At 42.1% G+C, this 18,231-nt stretch overlaps 1 protein-coding gene across 1 annotated transcript; it reads right to left on the reverse strand.

The window, feature by feature from the left end:
- Positions 1–202: 202 nt before the first annotated feature.
- Positions 203–16,993, reverse strand: LOC117770313 (zinc finger protein 516-like). Its single transcript, XM_034599624.1, is given in 6 exon segments — positions 203–1,378; positions 2,835–2,899; positions 3,104–4,115; positions 4,118–4,395; positions 5,348–6,841; positions 16,651–16,993. Coding segments are annotated over 5 exon segments (2,736 nt in total). The 5' UTR covers positions 6,678–6,841; positions 16,651–16,993; the 3' UTR covers positions 203–1,327.
- Positions 16,994–18,231: the final 1,238 nt, after the last annotated feature.

Genomic DNA, 18,231 nt, shown 5'->3' on the forward strand with positions numbered 1-18,231 from the left:
AAATAAATAAAATTATATTTGATGGTGAAGGCCATGGTGCCACAGACTCTGCTGTTTGACCAAAATAGGATTGAATTCTACCAAAGTTGATGCCAATTTACAGTCTGAGGTTTTATTTGAGGCTGTAAAATAAAGAGTGTGAACCTTGTCCCTGTTAAATTAATGATGTCCTCAGCACTGATACATAATACACACCGAATGACCCAGAAACATTTTGGATGTGGGGCATATTTTGTTCAACAGTGTTTGTGTTTTAAAATATTTCATTTGAGTGACAAATAAAAATATGTATCGTACAGATGTGGCCAAAATAAGGTGAATAAATGTTTCAGGTTTTTGAGTTGAACCAGTTCACCACATCAGATTTTGTGCTGCAGAACCATTTGATCAAATCGTTGAGTTTAACACGACCAGTGCATCCTGTCCTTTATAAACCTGTGTGGGATGGGGGACTTAATAGTGCTACAGCTTAGTTTAGCTCTAATTAAGCTGGTGGTGGCAGAGGGAGGATGGTGATGTGCTTTGTTAGTGACTGTGGAAGAGATCCTCTGCTGCTTCACTGTAACTGAATAACTGACTGAGAACCCCTCGGTATTCACTGTCATGATACAGAGCAGGGATAACAACAATTGGCCATTAATCACTGACAGCTCCAGGCTCAGGTCAAGTTTGAATAATCTGTAAATATGGACAGATTTCTCTTTATCATTTGATTGCCCTGTTGTAATAAGAATCATCCAGAACCCCAAAAATAAGCTTATAAGCTCCACAAAGAACATTAAACTGAAAATTTAAACATACATAAAAAAGGTAAAAGTGAAATAAAAAATCTGAGGTATCCTTCTGATAATTCTGAAAGTTTTAGTAGAATCGTTATTTGTAAGATTTGGTCTGATTTTTTTGTGTGGCCCTTCTCCAGTTAAAGTTGTTCTTGCCCCAAACCAGCAGATGTCCTTGTGTCTCCGTTCATTTCCACCTGTGCTGCTGTTCCCACACAGTGGATCCATCCTTTTTACAATAAGCCCAAATGGTTCTGCCTCATTTCCAGAGAACGTTTATCCATGTGTGTTGCAGTAATTAATATATCAACATTCTTAAAAATAAAAAAAAATAATAATGAATTCCTAACACTTCAAATAAAACAACCATATATTATGACAAAAAAAAAAGGTGAGTCCACCTCATTGCTTTGCATACAGTATAATGTGGATTAACCTGTGCCCCTGTCCTTTAGAAGTTATGGCTGGTTCCTGGAAAGAACAACGGGCGTCTTTGTTCAGCAGTTAGTATCGTGCACGCTGGAAGCCGACAGGAACACGATGTGTCTTCACGTTCCTTTATGAAGAGACCCTGAGGATGAAGTGGAGCGGCTGTTTGACTGCAGGACACAGAGTTAGAGGTGCAGCAGTTAGATCCAGCAGTGTGAGTATGTGTGCACACACAATATACATTCACATTATCTAATAATATATAAGATGTGCAAATCGCAATTCGGAATATTCTAATATCCTAATATCTCAACCATTATTAAAGCGACAAACTATTTTGTTTTTTTAATTGTTGTCTTTAATGGAGGATGCTAGATATATGTATATTCTTTCAAATCTTGTTTTTCAAATCTAAATTTATCATCTAGGTTTAGGTTTGTTCTTTTTAAATGGTTGACTTAAATATGTTACAAACATTAACTAGTTTATTTGTTTCACTTTTTCAATACGTCCTTGACCAACTTTCTTTAAAGAAGCCCAAATGAACAGATGTTCAAAATGAGATGTCATAACTATCAAAGCTTTAGAAATGTCCCACTTAAAACCATTAATGAAATTCCATATAGCTCAATCTAATCTAATATGATGATGGTCCAGCCAAAGTACGACACACACAAAGAAAATAGTAACAAACATTTTTAGACAAGGAGACATAACAAAATAAACATGTATGATGAAGAAAAATAAACATCTTTCATAATTTGTCAGCTCCTCCAGAAAAAATATATTCCCAGGATACTGTTTAATATCACCCACAGTGTCATCCATGTTCATTTCATCTGATTTATAATTCCTCACCCCTACAGAAGGAGATGCTGCCAATCTCCTGTGTTTAAGAAGTTACCCACACATTCCTCTAGGGGGAAAAGACAGAGCAGTTGTAGGTAGCATCAGGGTAGGCCTGACTGACAGGCGGCTGATGACACACAATATGGTGATGCTGGGCGAGTTTTACCCTGAGGGGCACAACTGTGTCTTTTTTTTTCCTTATTTGTTTGCCTCTTCCTTGTCAGAGCCTCTTACGGAAATGCGAAGGAGGAGACAGCCAGGTTGTGGAAGTTGACAGGCGGACACGCTAACACATGAACACACGCAGACGCACGTGAGACAGACTCTTCAGACACAGACAAGGCACAAACAGGAGGACAGGGACAGTTAGTGGAGATGGTCGGGACTTTTATGTTGCTCTAGTGATGGATCACGTTTGATGTTGACTGCCTTAAGTTGCACATTTTAGTTTTTAAACTTTAATTAAGGCAAAAGTAGGATTTTAGAACTGACACTCAATGACTTTATCTAAAATTGTAATGTTTCCTGATTCTGTTAAAGGTTTAATCACATTAATGTTTGTCAGCTGTAAAACAGACCTTTATTTTTACTGTTTAGAGTAAGAAATGCTTTTATTTTTAAAATTTGTGGGTAAATTTCAATATAAAAATGAATATCTTGATAAAATGTAATTTAATTGAGGAAGATAAGTTTAAAGAAATATACTTTTAAGTAGCCACTCATTTGCTTTCAATCCAAACCTACGTAGTGTCAGTGAATGCTGCAGAGGAAACTTACTTGTTTGGAAGCTTCAGAAGAGGAATGGACTTCGTTTCCAAAATTTCCATTTAACGTCAACATTGCTGTAAAAATAAGTGTAACAACATTATAAATATTCCACTCAGCAGGTTTGATTAACATTCCAAAGACTTGAAATGTGACATGTCCATTTAAACATCACAACATTAACAATCAATCTAGATGAGTCTTTATGAACTTTAGTTAAACAGTATTTAGTTTGTTCTCTCTGCCTACAAAGAAAATATAAAACTAAAGGTCCTCCTCACCTTGTGGATCGATCCGGGGGTCGATGAACCCCCAGTGCTGATAGATAGCAGCCAGGTCGTGAGGACTGTAGTTCTTCAGGAGACTCAGAACATCAACGTCCATTGGCATTTCTACTGTTGACTCACTCTTTCCCTGAGCAAAAAGGAGTGGATCTAAATAGGCTTTGCTTCCGTGTAGCCCCCACATGTTCATGGCAGCCCACAGATCAGGACCCTTGAGCCCTGAGGAGGAGTCACATGACTGCCTGCGGGGATTGAGTCTGTCAGCAGCCATGTTAGAAGTCCCACCATGGCTCCTGGCCAGCATAAAACCCAAACCCTCTTGAGGGAAGTTCCCCTCCACTGCCGCCCTGTGGCCTCTGTGCTTGGGGCTGCTGGTTGGCTGGAAACTAGAGACGCTCTTGTTGTGCACTGTACTGCTCGATGAAGTAGCTTGTACGCTGGAGCCTTTACTTCCCCCCTCTGCTGCCCGGTTATGTCCACCAGACTTCTTCTGAGGTTGGAGTCCCACCCTCGCACTAGAATATGTCCCTTCTACAGAGCGCGAGTCCTTTGACTGGTGCTTGGACTTGGGGACACCTGACTGGGTTTTGGACTGAGAATGGGTGCTTGCTGAGTGCTTTTTGCTGGGGGTTGTGGGGCCTGGGGGCTGTGTGCGCTGAGTTCTTGGGGCTGGTAAAGTTGGACAGTCCTTGCCTTCGAGGAACGGAGGAGGCCCAGTGCGTCTCCACTGGGAGACACCAGCCTTTGAACTCTTGGGATTGTTAATGCACGGTGCCCACTTGGGCGCCATGGAGCTGCCGCCATCCACCCTGTGGTTCACTCGCTGATGGATCCACAGTACTTCTGGGTAGCCGGTCGTGTGGGAACAGTAAGGGCACTGATGTCTCGCCAGGCCCTCTGTTTTTAATGGGTAATTAACAGTGTCGTCTCCTTCACTTACAGGCAACGCAGACAGATTGAGAAGACCGCCAGCATCATCAGTGGTAAGTCTTTTCCCTTTACCTCTGTAACACTTGACTTTTCCGTTTTAACATTTGACTCTATTAAGCTCTGGCTGGGCAAACATGGGTAAGGATTCCAGTATGGCTGACTGAGTAGTACACTCCTGTTTCTGAGGTAGTCCATGTATCTTGAGGTTTTGGAACCACTCTGGCTCAAGTTGTCCGAAGTGGTGCCGTGTTTGCTCTGGGACCCCAGGACGTCCTGGTTGTGCTTGTGCAGGTGCGACCTGAGTAGTGAGGCGTCAACAGTGTGGAAATCACAGTGCTCGCAGAAGTAGGGTTTTTTATCTGCAGTAAGAGTAACAGAAGCAGTGTAAGGAACAGACATAGAATTAGATGGTGTGTTAGTGTCAGTTTCATATAAAATATAACAAATATTTTTATTGAAAATTAAGTTTTCCAAAAAACCTTTAGTGATTGTTATCTTGATCAATTTAATATCCTGTGTTGGTTAAACACAAATTTGTGAATGGGTTGATAAAGCAGCCCAGTAACAATCCTTCCCCTCAGCAACCATAAATCTACTTTAACTAAGCAAGATATTTTTTATGTTAGGCAAGTAGTTTCATGTAATGTATGTTACCTGCAGCAAATGCAAAGTTGAAGAGAAAACTACACACAAAAACAAATTCACTGTGTTGTACATGAATTTAAATAACTCTGATTTCTTTACCACATTTCCAATATGGATAAAATTCCAAATTCCCAATGAATCTTTTTGTGTGTCATCTTCTGTCTCAAAAAGTGTGCAAAGAGCCTTCTTAAATCGTAAGCCCTTTAAATCCACCAAAATATTTGTAACAAAACTGTGCTTTTTAACTTTTTCATTAATGAATACAACAAACACAATACAACAAAACAGGTAGTTGAATTGTGTAATCTATCAGTGCATTAGATTATTTTGAAGCCTCTGGAGAAAACCTAGGATGTTCATTTTCAATCTCTGAATACAGTTGTAATTTAATATAAATCCACTAGAGGTCTCCCTTCCTCACAATACAATGGTAGTAAATTCATCTCCCACCCAATACAAAGTAGTTACATTTGTTTTGAATTGCTGTTGAATTGCTGGCCTGGTTGGTTTATCTTACTTTAAAGCAAAAACTTTTGGTCTGTCCAAGAATGTGGTTCCCATGAAATGTCCACAAACATGACCTTTGATTATTGTTTCCCAATTTAAAGGAATTCGATCAACTATGTGGTCAAAACGCTCTAATGAGGTGCAGTGTTCTGGACTTACCCTCCTGGTCTTGGCTCCTGATGCTGTTGGTCTGTTTAGGTGAGTAATGAACATCTTTGACCTTCTTATTATGCAGCGCTTCATAGAATGCATGACCAAGTCCATTCAACAGTATCCGATCCTTCTGGGATATCCTCTTGTCACCTCCTTTAGCATGAGCCAGGCTGTTTGCCGTGTGGTCGAGGCCTGTGTCCCCCTTCTTCTTCTTAGTGTTGGAGCCGGAGGAGTCGATCTGCTTCCTCTTCTTCTCCTGCTTCAGGGGAACATACTCGCCCTTGTCCATGTCGTATGCCACCTCAGCATCAGCAAGTCTTTCCTCCCATCCCAGACATTTCTCGGTGGCCTCTACTAGTCGTCCCTTTGTGGCCAGCTGCCACGCCTGGTAACTACAAACTGGATCCAGCTCTGCAATTCTCGTGCCCACGGTTTCTTCCTCAGATGCATAACTCTCCCCGACACGTATGAGGTTCAAACTTTCCAAAAAATGGCTCTTAGTATTTTGCAGCTCAGAGGCTTCAGCGTCTTCATGTGGTGGATTTTGTGTTTGAGTGTGGTTCAGTTTATGTAGCTTCTCGTGTGTTTGCAACGTCTTGCGGTCAAAAAAGAAATTACCGCAGCCAGCGCAGAGCTCATAGAGGCACTCTTCATTTATCAGGGATGCTTGGTCCTGGGGAACTCCATTGATTGTAGCAGGCGGCTCGTTGCTTCTGCCGCCCTGCAACTGGTCTTTGACCCGATGAATGCGCATATGACTTTGGAGGAACCACGCCTGGCGAAAGCGACGTCCACATATCCGACAACCGTGATCCTGGCCGTTGCGGTGTCTTTTCATGTGGGATTTAAGGAGCAGTACCTGAGGGAAAACCTGGCCACAAATGGCGCAGGTAAAAGACTCGGCATCATCAGCCTGGACGCTGTCTTTTTTCTTCACTTTTTTCTTGGTTTCTTTCTTTTTCACCTTCCCGTTGACATTGTGAGCTTTGTCCGATTTGGGGACGATTTCAGGAGGATCAGGGGTCTCAGTGTTATCTTTCTCCTCCTTATTTACGTCCCCCTCCTTGACACTGGGATTGTGGCCCAACAGGCCCAGTTTATGGCTTCGGATGTGGGCCTTCAAACTGCCCTTCTGAGCCGTCCTGTGCTCACAGTATGGACACTTGTAGGGCTTCTCTCTTGTGTGTCTTCTCATGTGCTGGGACAGAGAGCTGAGAAGTGGAAAGCTGCGACCACACACCCCACACGTGTGTCCAGAGGTTGCATCTTCCTCTGCCTCAGCCTTTATACTAGCTGTGCGTTTTTGAGAAACGTCTTCCCTCTCTTCTGTCTCCATTACTTTTCCTGGAGCACAATAACCACAGCCGTGTAATAAATCCTCAAACTATGCAAAGTTTATGTTCCAGAAGTTAGTGAGCTCTCAGAACAGGCGTCAAAAAGTTGCAAAACATTACAGCTTCATTGTCCATCCTGATCTTTGTCTTCTTTTGGGAAGAAAACCTGAAAATAGAAAATACATTTATTAGACATGCAATATTTACCTTGTAATCAAATTCAGACATTTTTTATATTTTATAAATAATAAAATATATTTACTTATATATTATTATATTAATACCAATCCATTGCCTATTGAAGCTGTTGTTATACACAGAACAACTGTTATTTAGTTTGAAATACTTTGAATATTTGTGATAGATAGTTAAACTATATCAGAAATGTCTCAGTAAGGTTTGAGGTCAAGGTTAGATTTCTAATTACAGAGATAACTAAACATGTAAGGCCTACAACTGATATAAAAGTCTTTATTGATACTTTCTTCGCGTGTTTCCTTTCATAAAACCCTAAATGCCACAGAATATAGTAAATAAGGATGGGCCGTAATAAATAAAGTTTTTTCAGAAATCCGTGATTACTTCGTTTAATCATCAGTCAGGGGATGAGTTACATTTTTTTTTAATTTCCTCTTTAATTCAAGGTACAGACAACTTGAATGCAGAAATGCAGAGGCTGGTTTTCCTGTAAATACACCAACAGTGACATGTAAGGCAGTTTCACTCAGCATGTGTCAAAACCACAAGCTCTGTTGTGGGAGAGATGGCCCACTGAGGCAATTTGCATCACACAGATTTTAGAATAACCTTTTGTCCCTTAGTGGAAGAGCGACGCCTGTCTGTACGTATTAGAGCTCGGGTCAGTGTCTCAAAATGCGTGTGTGTCCTTTGGTTTCCTATGTCGAAATTGAGTGCATGAGGTGAAGCATGAAGAGATGTATTCATTCCTGGCCGACCAGGATGGACCCCGAGGGGCAGTCCACTCTAATTCACGATCAATAACACATTATCAACAAACTTCATTTTACAAACTCGCACAAAGACCAGACACAGCCCTGATTCTACGTTGGAGTAAAGATTGTGGTTAAAGGTAACAAGGGACATCTGCATTTTTATTGTCATCTCGCTGTCACTTATGACCTTGTGTGTTAACCATTATGTTTTAATCCTTTTTTATAATTTACAATCATAGATGTGGGCTTAACTATGCCAGCGACCTGGAAGATAACCTTGACATAAGAGGCTCTGATATTTCTGAGACATCTGACCCAGAACAAATCCACCCTGAACCAAAACAAGCCTTGGTTGTACTCTATTTTTAAAAATAGTATCATTGCACACTCTGATGTGGTTGAACATGTTCCTCAGGCAAATTTGACTATCTGTTAGATTGTTAATAGCAAAAGAAAGTAATCTGTGGTGTGTAGCCAGCCAGCCAGGCAGTCAAAAGAAAAACCTGCTATTGTGTTGGCCGCACTAGAACTGTCACATCGCCTCATGTCTGGCCCTCCACCCCTCATTGGGGGGTCAAGAGAGTTATTGTTAAAGCAAAGAGGCCTGGGCCTACATGTCACTGTCTTCGAATACAAGTCTGAGCAGAGAGGCAGGACAAAGGACAACTCTTGTTTGTCTTGTCAGGCTCAAAACGTGAGGAAAAACTAGGTGCACGAGCACTTAGAGGCCAGAAAAAAAACAGGCCGACTCTAGTATGATTTTCAGGGGATGAGATTGCCTGTCTAATTATCTGTATTTGCATCCAGTCGCATCTGTCCGCATGCATGCATGCATGCCTGCCTGCTCCGGGGTGCAGTATCTGGAATATGGGAGGAGTTTGGTAGGTTTTTCCGGACATGGCAGGTGTTTGGTAGGCAGACGCCATCAGATTAGTGCATGGGCAATGTGGCACACTGTCTTCAAGAGGGGGAGGTTGTGCAAGAGAAACTGGAGGGTGGCAATTAAGGGGTTGAGGTTAAGGCGAATGTAATGAGTTAACACAATGGGGATAAAGTCAGAGAGCTGAGGGCAACAGATGGGAATAAACGGGCCATCAGTGTGGAGTTAGCCGCCTCTACAGTATGAGCTTAGGTCTTTGTCAAAGCAGCCTACATGCTTAGTGTGCTCTATATATTTGCATCTGCAGTATCCTACTGTTGCTCCGTCATAAATTATACATACCTTGTATAAATGAGGGAATGTGTGTATGTTTATGGTTTTCAAGACCAAAATCAATCTTTATGTAACATTTTGAACCTTCTGTCTTTCTTATCCGTGTTTTTTCACCTCTCCTGCTCTCATCCCACAAACACTGAAAGCCCTTTGGAGGATCTGTAAAGTAATGCAGATAGCCAAACATGTTGCTCCGGGGGTTTAGCGCATTTCTTTTAGAATCCCTCGCTTTTTTCTCTCTCTTTTCTTTGGCAGATGAATAGGCATGTCCAGTCAGCTGTCCTCGCATTGATTCATCCTGACGTCCCAACCAGCTCAGCACAAACTCCCTATGGTCAGGGCACTGATGCTGAGAGCCTGTGTGCTGTGATGTGTGTGTGTGTGTGTGTGCGTGTACTTGAATGAAAATATCCACTGTTGTATGTGCGTGCACTCCTCGTGTGCCTGGTCGCTGCACCCAACTGAGGGTGTAATTTCCTGCCAGGGACTGTCAGTAGAATTTGTCATATAGGACTGCAACTAATAATTCTAGTAGCATCAAACAAGCCAGAATATCTCAAACACTTATTTTCTATTTGTTGAAATGCAGAAATGAAATATAGACTTATAGCTAGTGTCTGCAAAATGCTGTGACCACAGACGTGTTTCCCATCATGCATATGTGCCTGTGTGAAGTGTGTGTGTGTGTGTATGTGCTGAAGTCATCCAAATATTCTCAACAACCAGCAACAAACCTGTGCCAACATACCCCTGACTGGAGATAGCATGTGACTGTCCTTATGCTAGTGTTCAAAGCCATAGTCGGTCGCTAAGCCTCACATCTACTGTTTTGTATCCAATAATCCTGTCGGTCTCCATCAGCTGAATACACAACCAAAGCATAAAACAAAACCGATCCACAGATTGAGAAGTTGTCTTTGTTGTAAATGCAGTCGAGATACAAGGGGCTTTTTAAAAAAAAGATTGTTAAGACATATGTCTTTTGTCTTAATCTTCAGGTCATCCCTCCAGCTCTGTGTCTGTGTCTGCTGTGGCCCCTGTCAATGCATCCATGCACAAAATCAAATAAATGTTTTCTTAAAGAACATTGAGCCTGCTATTACACAATTTTAGATACAGTACACATATATATGTCAAAATATTGGATTCTATATGTACCAGAGAGAAAAATTGAACAGCATATATGAAGTAAAGAGATTATTACAATATTTAATCAATTACTTATATCTTTCATGCTGTATCTTACTTTTGGACCTTATTATCCTTCACTCATTGCGAGGTACATTTAGAAGAGTGTCCACGTGTTTGTTTGTGAGATACGGTCGATATATATATTAACATCTTTAAAATGTTGAACCTTCTGCTTCTGCAAATTTAGTGAAGCTCAACACATATATGATATTTTAAAGAACAAAATGAAGCACAACAAATCGTGTCACATTTTTTTGAAGAATCAAATCTCTAAGATTTTTAATTGACAGATGGTCAGATTTTCAATGAAGAATTTCATATCACCAATGCCTGAAGCCATTAGGGTTGTGCTACAACCCTTCGAACTGAAGCAGAAACATATCCCGCTCAAGGTTGGTGCACTAAAATTAACCCTTTCAGCATCAGCATAAAGTGCAAGCCTAGATTGGCACTGCAAGAGGACTGCCATACTTATAAATAGAAGTCACAGACCACACAGTCGGCCATATTGAGCACCTGTAAAGCATTACGCACGACCAAGAATAGGAATTGGTTTCTTATCGCCTCACTTGTTCCAATACAGCGTGTATGCAGAGTGTATGCAGGAAAATAAAGTAATTACTGATTCACTGCTGAAACAGATGGAAATGACTCATTCCAGATGTATTGGAGTCAGACCTCAGCCCAGGTGACTCACGTCACCTTGCATTGAGCATCACTGGAATAGTGAGTGCAATAGAAAGTGCCTTATTGTCTGAACAATAATCTGTGACCACTGAACAACTATGTTAGAGCAAAGTGCTTGAAAAAAGAAATAAAAAGGGGGTTACATAAAAAGGTGTTACTCACATCACTCCCAAACAATCCTGCACTCTTTCCCTTGTATGAAACACACTGTTCGGTGTTGCACACTATAATAAGCACTCAATGACTTGTAGGCCACTGACACATACCAATATACCTCAGTACACACTGTTTCCGATGCATAATTGACACTCAACCCAAAGACGGTTTTCAGCGTCGTTCCTCGAGTTACTTAATTGCACGAAAAAGCGTGAAGCTGCACAGGACTGTGGGCAAACAGCCTAATGTACCTAAGAGATTAGACAGCCATGGGCTCAACAGTCACAAGCACGGACAAACTTGCGCACATCGGAGCCCATCCCCCTCCTTGTCCAACTCTCCACTCAGTTACACAACATGTACACGGATTACTCTTCATAGCATGAGATGAGCTGCTCAATGAGTGGTCTTTTTTCGTGCATGCCCCCTCAGTGCAATGAAGCACACACAGGAAAGAGATTTCGACAAAGAGGAGTACCTGTATTTGAAACATAAACAATTACTCTGTGGGTAAAAGACACTGAATGTGTGATGCAAACCCAAATGCAGACATCAGTAACGATTCCAATGAAAGCAGGAAGGCAAAGGTGAGGAGATGCGATCTCTTAAGACCTTTTCAAATGACTCTGGTAACTGTAATGTATCCACTATGGTAAGTGTGAGGATCCACAATGAACCCAACTCTCTTTTCTGTGTGGATTGGCTAGTGTTGGAGACACTGGAGTATAATCTGCTGGCATTAACTTGCTCTCTAAAAAAAGCACTCTCGACAGGGATTAGATTATCATGGCAAGGTCAGCTCAGACTCGCGCTGACAGTCTCTCTTTATGTCTCTCTTTATGTCTCTCTTTACGTCTCTCGATCACTCTGCTTTCTGTCTTTCTCTTTATCAGTCTTCCTGACGCCGTCTTTCCTCTCGACTGTCTTTTGGCAGGTGAACATTTAAACACTGTCTTTGATTTCAACAGATCACACTGCCGATGCAATCAACAGAAACCATCAAAAGATTAACACAGATTAAATGTACCGCATGTTATGGTACACTTAGCAATAAGCAATATTCATGTTACTCCAGCTACTTTGCCATTTTTGGAAAATGGTGTTCTATTATAGAAGAGTATTTTTTAAAACAGGAACACTTTTCAAATAAAAAAAAAAAGGAAATTGTATTTTGTGTACAAAAAATATATAGTGTTTGTTCTATTAGAGAAGGAAACAATCTCACTAGGGATGCAATTTAGGATTTTCAATATGAACTCAGATGCCATTTTTGTTTCTCGCTCAATCATTAAATTATTTGGTATATCAAATGTAAGAAATGTTTAATTAATACTCAAAAAATCTAAAATACCCACTTTACTGCAACAAAGAGAAAAGTAGTAAATTCTTACAACTCAGAAGCTGGAAATTGGAAATGTTTTGCTCAAAAAATTGCTTCAATAATTAGCGGATTATACAAATAGTAGCTTGAATGTTACTCAGTAGAGCTTATACCTCCTCCAAGGCCAACAGCCCTCTTTAATTCAATCAAGCTGCACCAACTTTTACTCACACATAGATATTAGTTCCCTTAATATGACTGATTTGTTTTCATCAAGATCCATGAATTATTCCCTGGGAAAATGGTGAAAATTATGAAAAACGCCACAATGTTTATGAAAGATTTTAGCATCCACCGCCTGATCTGTACCTGTATTTAACGGACTCTTTCCTGACCCACAATGCATCTTTCCAACCAGTTCCATGAAAATCCGTTATGTTGATTTTGTGTAATCCTGTTTATAATCAGACCAAACAAACAGGGGTGAACACATAACCTCCTTAGTGAAGGGAACTGTTTTTCTTCGTATCTGCATTTCGGTTAATAGACAAGTCGTTTCAGCTCTAAATCTCTTTTGTGGTTTTGTTCTGACCTGGAGAATGAAACATGCAGAGCTCTTACAGTTGTACTTGATTCATCTTCAATGAAACAATTTTAAGATCAGAAACTCTGATGTAACCTTCAGTTGTAGTTGAACATTGAACACTTCACTATTGACAATAGAACTTGATAAATCTCACTTCCCTTTTATCTTGATTACCTCAAACAGTTGTGATACAGTTAACTCAACAGTGTAACTGACGGTTTCAACACATTATTATCATACGTGTGGGAGTCGAAGTAAATGGGTATTATATCCCCTCAAGTGTTAATGCTACAGATTGGAGTGTTTACATTTCTCCTCTGTGTTTTAGATAAGACTGATATGAATGCCACTGTTTTTTTAAAATACAATTTCAATAAACCTACAGCAAAACCTCACAACTATTTATAAGAACTTTTTAACCTGACCTTGCCTATAGGTTTGTTGTTTTCATGGTATATAATGTGGATATTTATTCGTGTATAAGATCAAAATTGCCCTTCTCCTTCCCATACTGTGCTATGATTAAGGTAAGGATTGAGGAGGGGTAAGGCGATACCTGCTTAGCGATTTTGCCCTGGAGCAAAAGAATGACAGCTGGCAGCAGGGTCTGGATTAGGTTTCCTTAGGGGTATTGCATCTTTTACACCACCGCTTCTTTGGAGTAGAATGGGCCGATAGTAACCCGACTCCCTCAGACCCATCCAATCTCGTCTCCCTCTGCCTCAATGGGGCCAAACAGAAGGGATCTGTGAACGCCTTACTCATCCCTCCCATCTTCCATCTGGACATTTTGTCGGTGTTTGCACTCCAGTTCCTCCACTGGAGACTTAAAGGGCAAGTTCTGTCTATTTTCTCCTCATTCATCACAAACTGGGGAATCTTTTCAGTCCATTCAATACTGACTCACACTAATATTTTTGTGTTACGGAAGAAAGGTTGCATCCTGAACAGTGACGAATGTTGCACTTCGTTAAAGCAATATTTCAAAATTAGATGACAGTTCCTTTTAGAAGAATAAATACTATTTGCAGTAGCAGGTACATTGACATAGTTACTACTGTGATATCCCCCTTTTTTCCAAATACTTTTTTGAGATGTGCACTGATTAATTCAACTTTTTCATGAAAGAAAGCAAACCAATTTCCTGATTAATCCGTCTGTGAAATACAAAGCTCAAGTTAACATCCAGTAATAAACGTGTCAGTTTTGGATTGTTCCAAAATACTTAGATATTATATAATAGGTTTGTATTTTCCATTGATCTGCTTACTAGCAAATTAACTTGTTTTTTCAATTCTATTTAAATAACTTGGCTTTCTATAACATGGTTCAGCAACTATCTTAGTCTTTTAGTTGCTGTTTTAAAGGATACATGTCATAAGCGCTTTTATTCCCATCTGTTCACACATGTAGTCCCTCTGTAAATAGATCCACATTTAGGGCCTGAAGGTGCAGGTACCACGACCCACACAGAGAGAGACGACATGGGAGCGACAGCTAGCATATGTTAACACGAGGCTGAATCCAGTATGGTCCATCTGCATGCTCTGCTCGGAGGTAATAACATCAGAAGAGAGGACGCACACTCAGCAGAATGTGCACCTGTATACATTCAGAAGCTGATATCCATATTTTCTACTTAAATATAGTGCAGATGAGTTAATTAACTGTCATACTCACAGAAAAATCAACCTGCTCAGGAGATTTGTTTTGTTAAATTCTGGAGCCGTGTAAAACATATCCGTGAGATTGTTGTGCTGCGTTTTACCTGTAGATGCACAGCCAGTAACAACAAGGTAATTAACAATTAAGAGTTTCATAATTACAAACCAGATGAATGGATTTTTGGGGGTGTGGGTATCGACAGCAAGTGGAAAAAGGGTTTGATAAGATAGAGATGTTGTTGTCATAACTGATTAACTTACTGGTTTTGCATGTGCCTTCATCAAGTGATGATCCTACTTGCACAAGTGTCATACGAGACATGTTGAAAAGTCTCCCTTGTGTTTTCCTCCCTGCAGAATCAGCGACTTCATCTCAACACTCGAAAGCTTAGTTTTCATGTGATTAGTGTCATTTATTTCCACAACAGCTTGTAACTATTATTGTTTGATTAAAGCATGTGAAACATAATATTTTCCTCAGTTTTATCTTGCACAAGAGATGCTTTTGTCACTACATACTTTAATAAACAATAAATTCCATATATGTTATTGATTGTATTTGCATCCATTTTTTTGCTTTCTCACAACAGTGGCTGTGTCACCGTCTATTTGATGCTTTTGCTTCCAGATGTGCGGCCGTATCTTTCTTTTGATTTGAGTCAGATCGAGAAAAAACAAAACTGCCCCAGCCCATTGTCACACGAGGGGAGCTGCCCAAAGTGGAGATGGGCCTTACCCCACACATCTTCCTGTCTGCTCTGTCTGCACCCTTCCCCCCATCCCAGCATCAAGCCCCTGTCCAGACCCCAGTCTCCTGACCCAGTCTACACGATTAAATCATTTTTCTTTAGCACGATTTTTTTGTGTGTCCCCCTGCTACTATGTCTGGTAGTCGTCGCACATGCACACCCTCCCCTATTGATCGTCATGCTGAGGAGATTACCCTAATAGCTGGGATTACCTCCCCACATGTTGGCTGACCACATACTGGGGGTGGGGGGCAGGGATGGTGCATGTTGTGCATGATGTGCAAGTGTACGGGAGGAAGGAGGGGTGGAGGAGGGAGGAACGGATAGAGACAGGTTTGTTTATTTGTCGTCTGCGAGTGATCGAACGCAAGAGCTGACATGGGCAGAGTTCAGGGTTGTGTGTGGGACGTAATTAGACTTTTTCGCAGCCTACATCTCCATCTTTATCCTTCACAGGCGATGATCAGATGTGCGACAACACGCAATCTGACACACATGAGACACATGCTCCTTTAATGTGTACAGTTCAAAGCACAGCCACATGTCCCTGCAGCGAACCAAGAAAACCAACGGAGAACTATTTGGATAATTGATTAATCGTGTCAGTTATAAAGTGAAACATCATTTGGATTTACAGCTCTACAGCTCTACTTCCTGTTGATTCTTACACAAAGCAAAGCAACTTAATCACCTTTGTGTACTTGTGACAGGTCTTTTTTTTTGTTGTTTCCCTGCTTTCTGACACGTTGTGAATGGCACGATGAGTATTAGACGCAGCCTGGTTGTTCTCTAATCACCAGCTTTCCTGCCACATGCCCTGACAACAACACCTCCACCCAGTGTGCAGGGCAGCACCGTCCCATCCACATGTTTCCCCCGCAGCTCATCCCGGGTCGAGCTGCTGCTGCTGCTGCTGGTGGGTCAGTTTCTCCCAAGTGCTAAATGTTTGGATCAGATATAAACCCGAGAGCCAGGGAGGCAGGGAGCGAGGGAGGGAGAGAGAGAGAGGGAGACTGGAGGCCATTCAGACGGTTCAGAGAAAGAGGAATTCCGTTAATCCGCCGCTGATCCGGTACAATGGCAGCCTTGTTGTCTGTCCCGTTTGCGCTCACTTAACCACAAGTTTGCGTGCGTTGACAGTGTTCGCTCCGCGGCCGAGCCAAACACCCGGCAAAGACATTACAACCCGCCTGATAACGACGGGTGGGTGGGTGGGGGGGGGACAACAACGCGGGGTCAGGCTCCGGCGGCCGCGGAGGACACTTGACTTGGCGACGTTTCACTATAACTGACATCCGCGTTACAGCCTCCCCCGGACGGGATGGTCGCAGCTAACTTTCCCCCCCCCCACCGAAAAAACTCCCACACAAAGCCGCCACACGAGCGTCCACAGCCCCGCACAACAATGAGCCCCGCTATCTGTTATCCGTTAGTTCAGCGGCACTTGCCTCTTACCTCGGACTCGGGCTGGGGTTAGGCGGCGGGTCGCTCCTGGAGGAATCCCATCACCGTTAAAGAAACAAAACAATGGCGGTTGAAGTGATGTAAAACACTCCGGGGCGCTGTGCTTCACCTTCCTCCTTCTCCTCCTCCTCCTCCTCAAACTTCACAGTCCCTTCTCTCAGTTGCAGCGGAGCACCTGCACCGCAGTCCCGTCCTCCTCCGCCTCCGCCTCCTCCTCCCCGGGCAGACAGCAGCAGCAGCGGCGGCGGCAGCAGCGGTCGTCGTCGGGGGGGATGAGTGACGCCAGAGATAACGTTATTAACGGTAATGGAGAGCCGGCTGCGCGCGCGTCACCGCTCGTTCACCGCAACCTGCAGCCACCGAGAGGTGACCGTGGGCGCGCGCGGGATGTTGTTGCCAAACTTGGCTTTGATCGAGGCTTTGATTCGTTACTAGTGGTGATGGTGGAGCATCAGTGGGGTCCGTGAGAAGATGGGCCCCTGGGTATAGAAAGACAGGGGGCCCCCAGCTCTCCTGATACAGACCACAACCCACAGCAGACTGAAAGATAATAATAATAAACTTTATCTGTAGAGCACCTTTTATACAGGGAATGCAGCTGATAGTCCTTTACATGCAATATAGATAAAAACAGAAACATGTTGAATTACCTTCAAAAGAAAAGGAAATTAAAAAAAAGAAATTAAATTAAATAAAAAATAACGCACAAAAACAGAAAAGAAAGAAAGTGATAAATAATTGTAAGAGTGCCAAAGTGCAAGTTCTAGTTAAACATCAACAACAACAACAACAATAACTAGGGCTACGTTGTCGGACTGAACGGGCCCGAGCACACGCAACTCGGGACCTGTTGCGGTTGGTGGAGAGAGCGATCGCTCTCACGGGCACACGGCTCCGCGTTGCATGTGTTTTGCACACTGCGGGAAGGATAAACGCTTCACTTCCTGCGTCTGTCACGCGACGTCGATCCTTGTCTACTAATTGCGCATTACGGTCCACGCAATCAATTACAGATCACACGGTGAGAATTACATGTAAATCGAATGATAGTTGTAAAACAAAGCTTACTTCCTGTTGCCAGTAGGTGGCTCCATCACTATTATTACATACAGACATATAGATCTGTTCAAGTAGGGGCTCTGATGTAGCGTGAGCAATTTTGTTTAAATTGGACAATGTTAGCACAACTGAATATTCACACTGATCAGTAGGTGGCGCTATGACCCTGCACTAATATTAATATATGGAGCTGTTCAGGTCAGGATTGACAGGAAAAAAAAAAAATACAGACAGACAGACGTCCATCCGTCCGTCCTTCAGTAGTGCAGAGATATTCTCTCTGTTTCTGAGCGAGCCTCCTACTTCCAACCAATCAGAGGAGGCCAAAGTCAGTGGTTGGAGCTCACAGCTGTCAATCAGTACGGGAAGGAGCCTCTGGTCTGTTATGGCTCGGGTACTGATGAAGCTCGAAGCTCATAATAACTGCTGAAAGACGTAACTTTACAGCAAAGTAGTATCTCAGTAATCTAAAATCTATTAATGGTGAATACACAAGAGAAATAATTACAGCAA

This window comes from Hippoglossus hippoglossus, chromosome 11 (genome assembly GCF_009819705.1).
Source record: "Hippoglossus hippoglossus isolate fHipHip1 chromosome 11, fHipHip1.pri, whole genome shotgun sequence".
NCBI classification, from domain to species: Eukaryota; Metazoa; Chordata; class Actinopteri; order Pleuronectiformes; family Pleuronectidae; genus Hippoglossus; species Hippoglossus hippoglossus.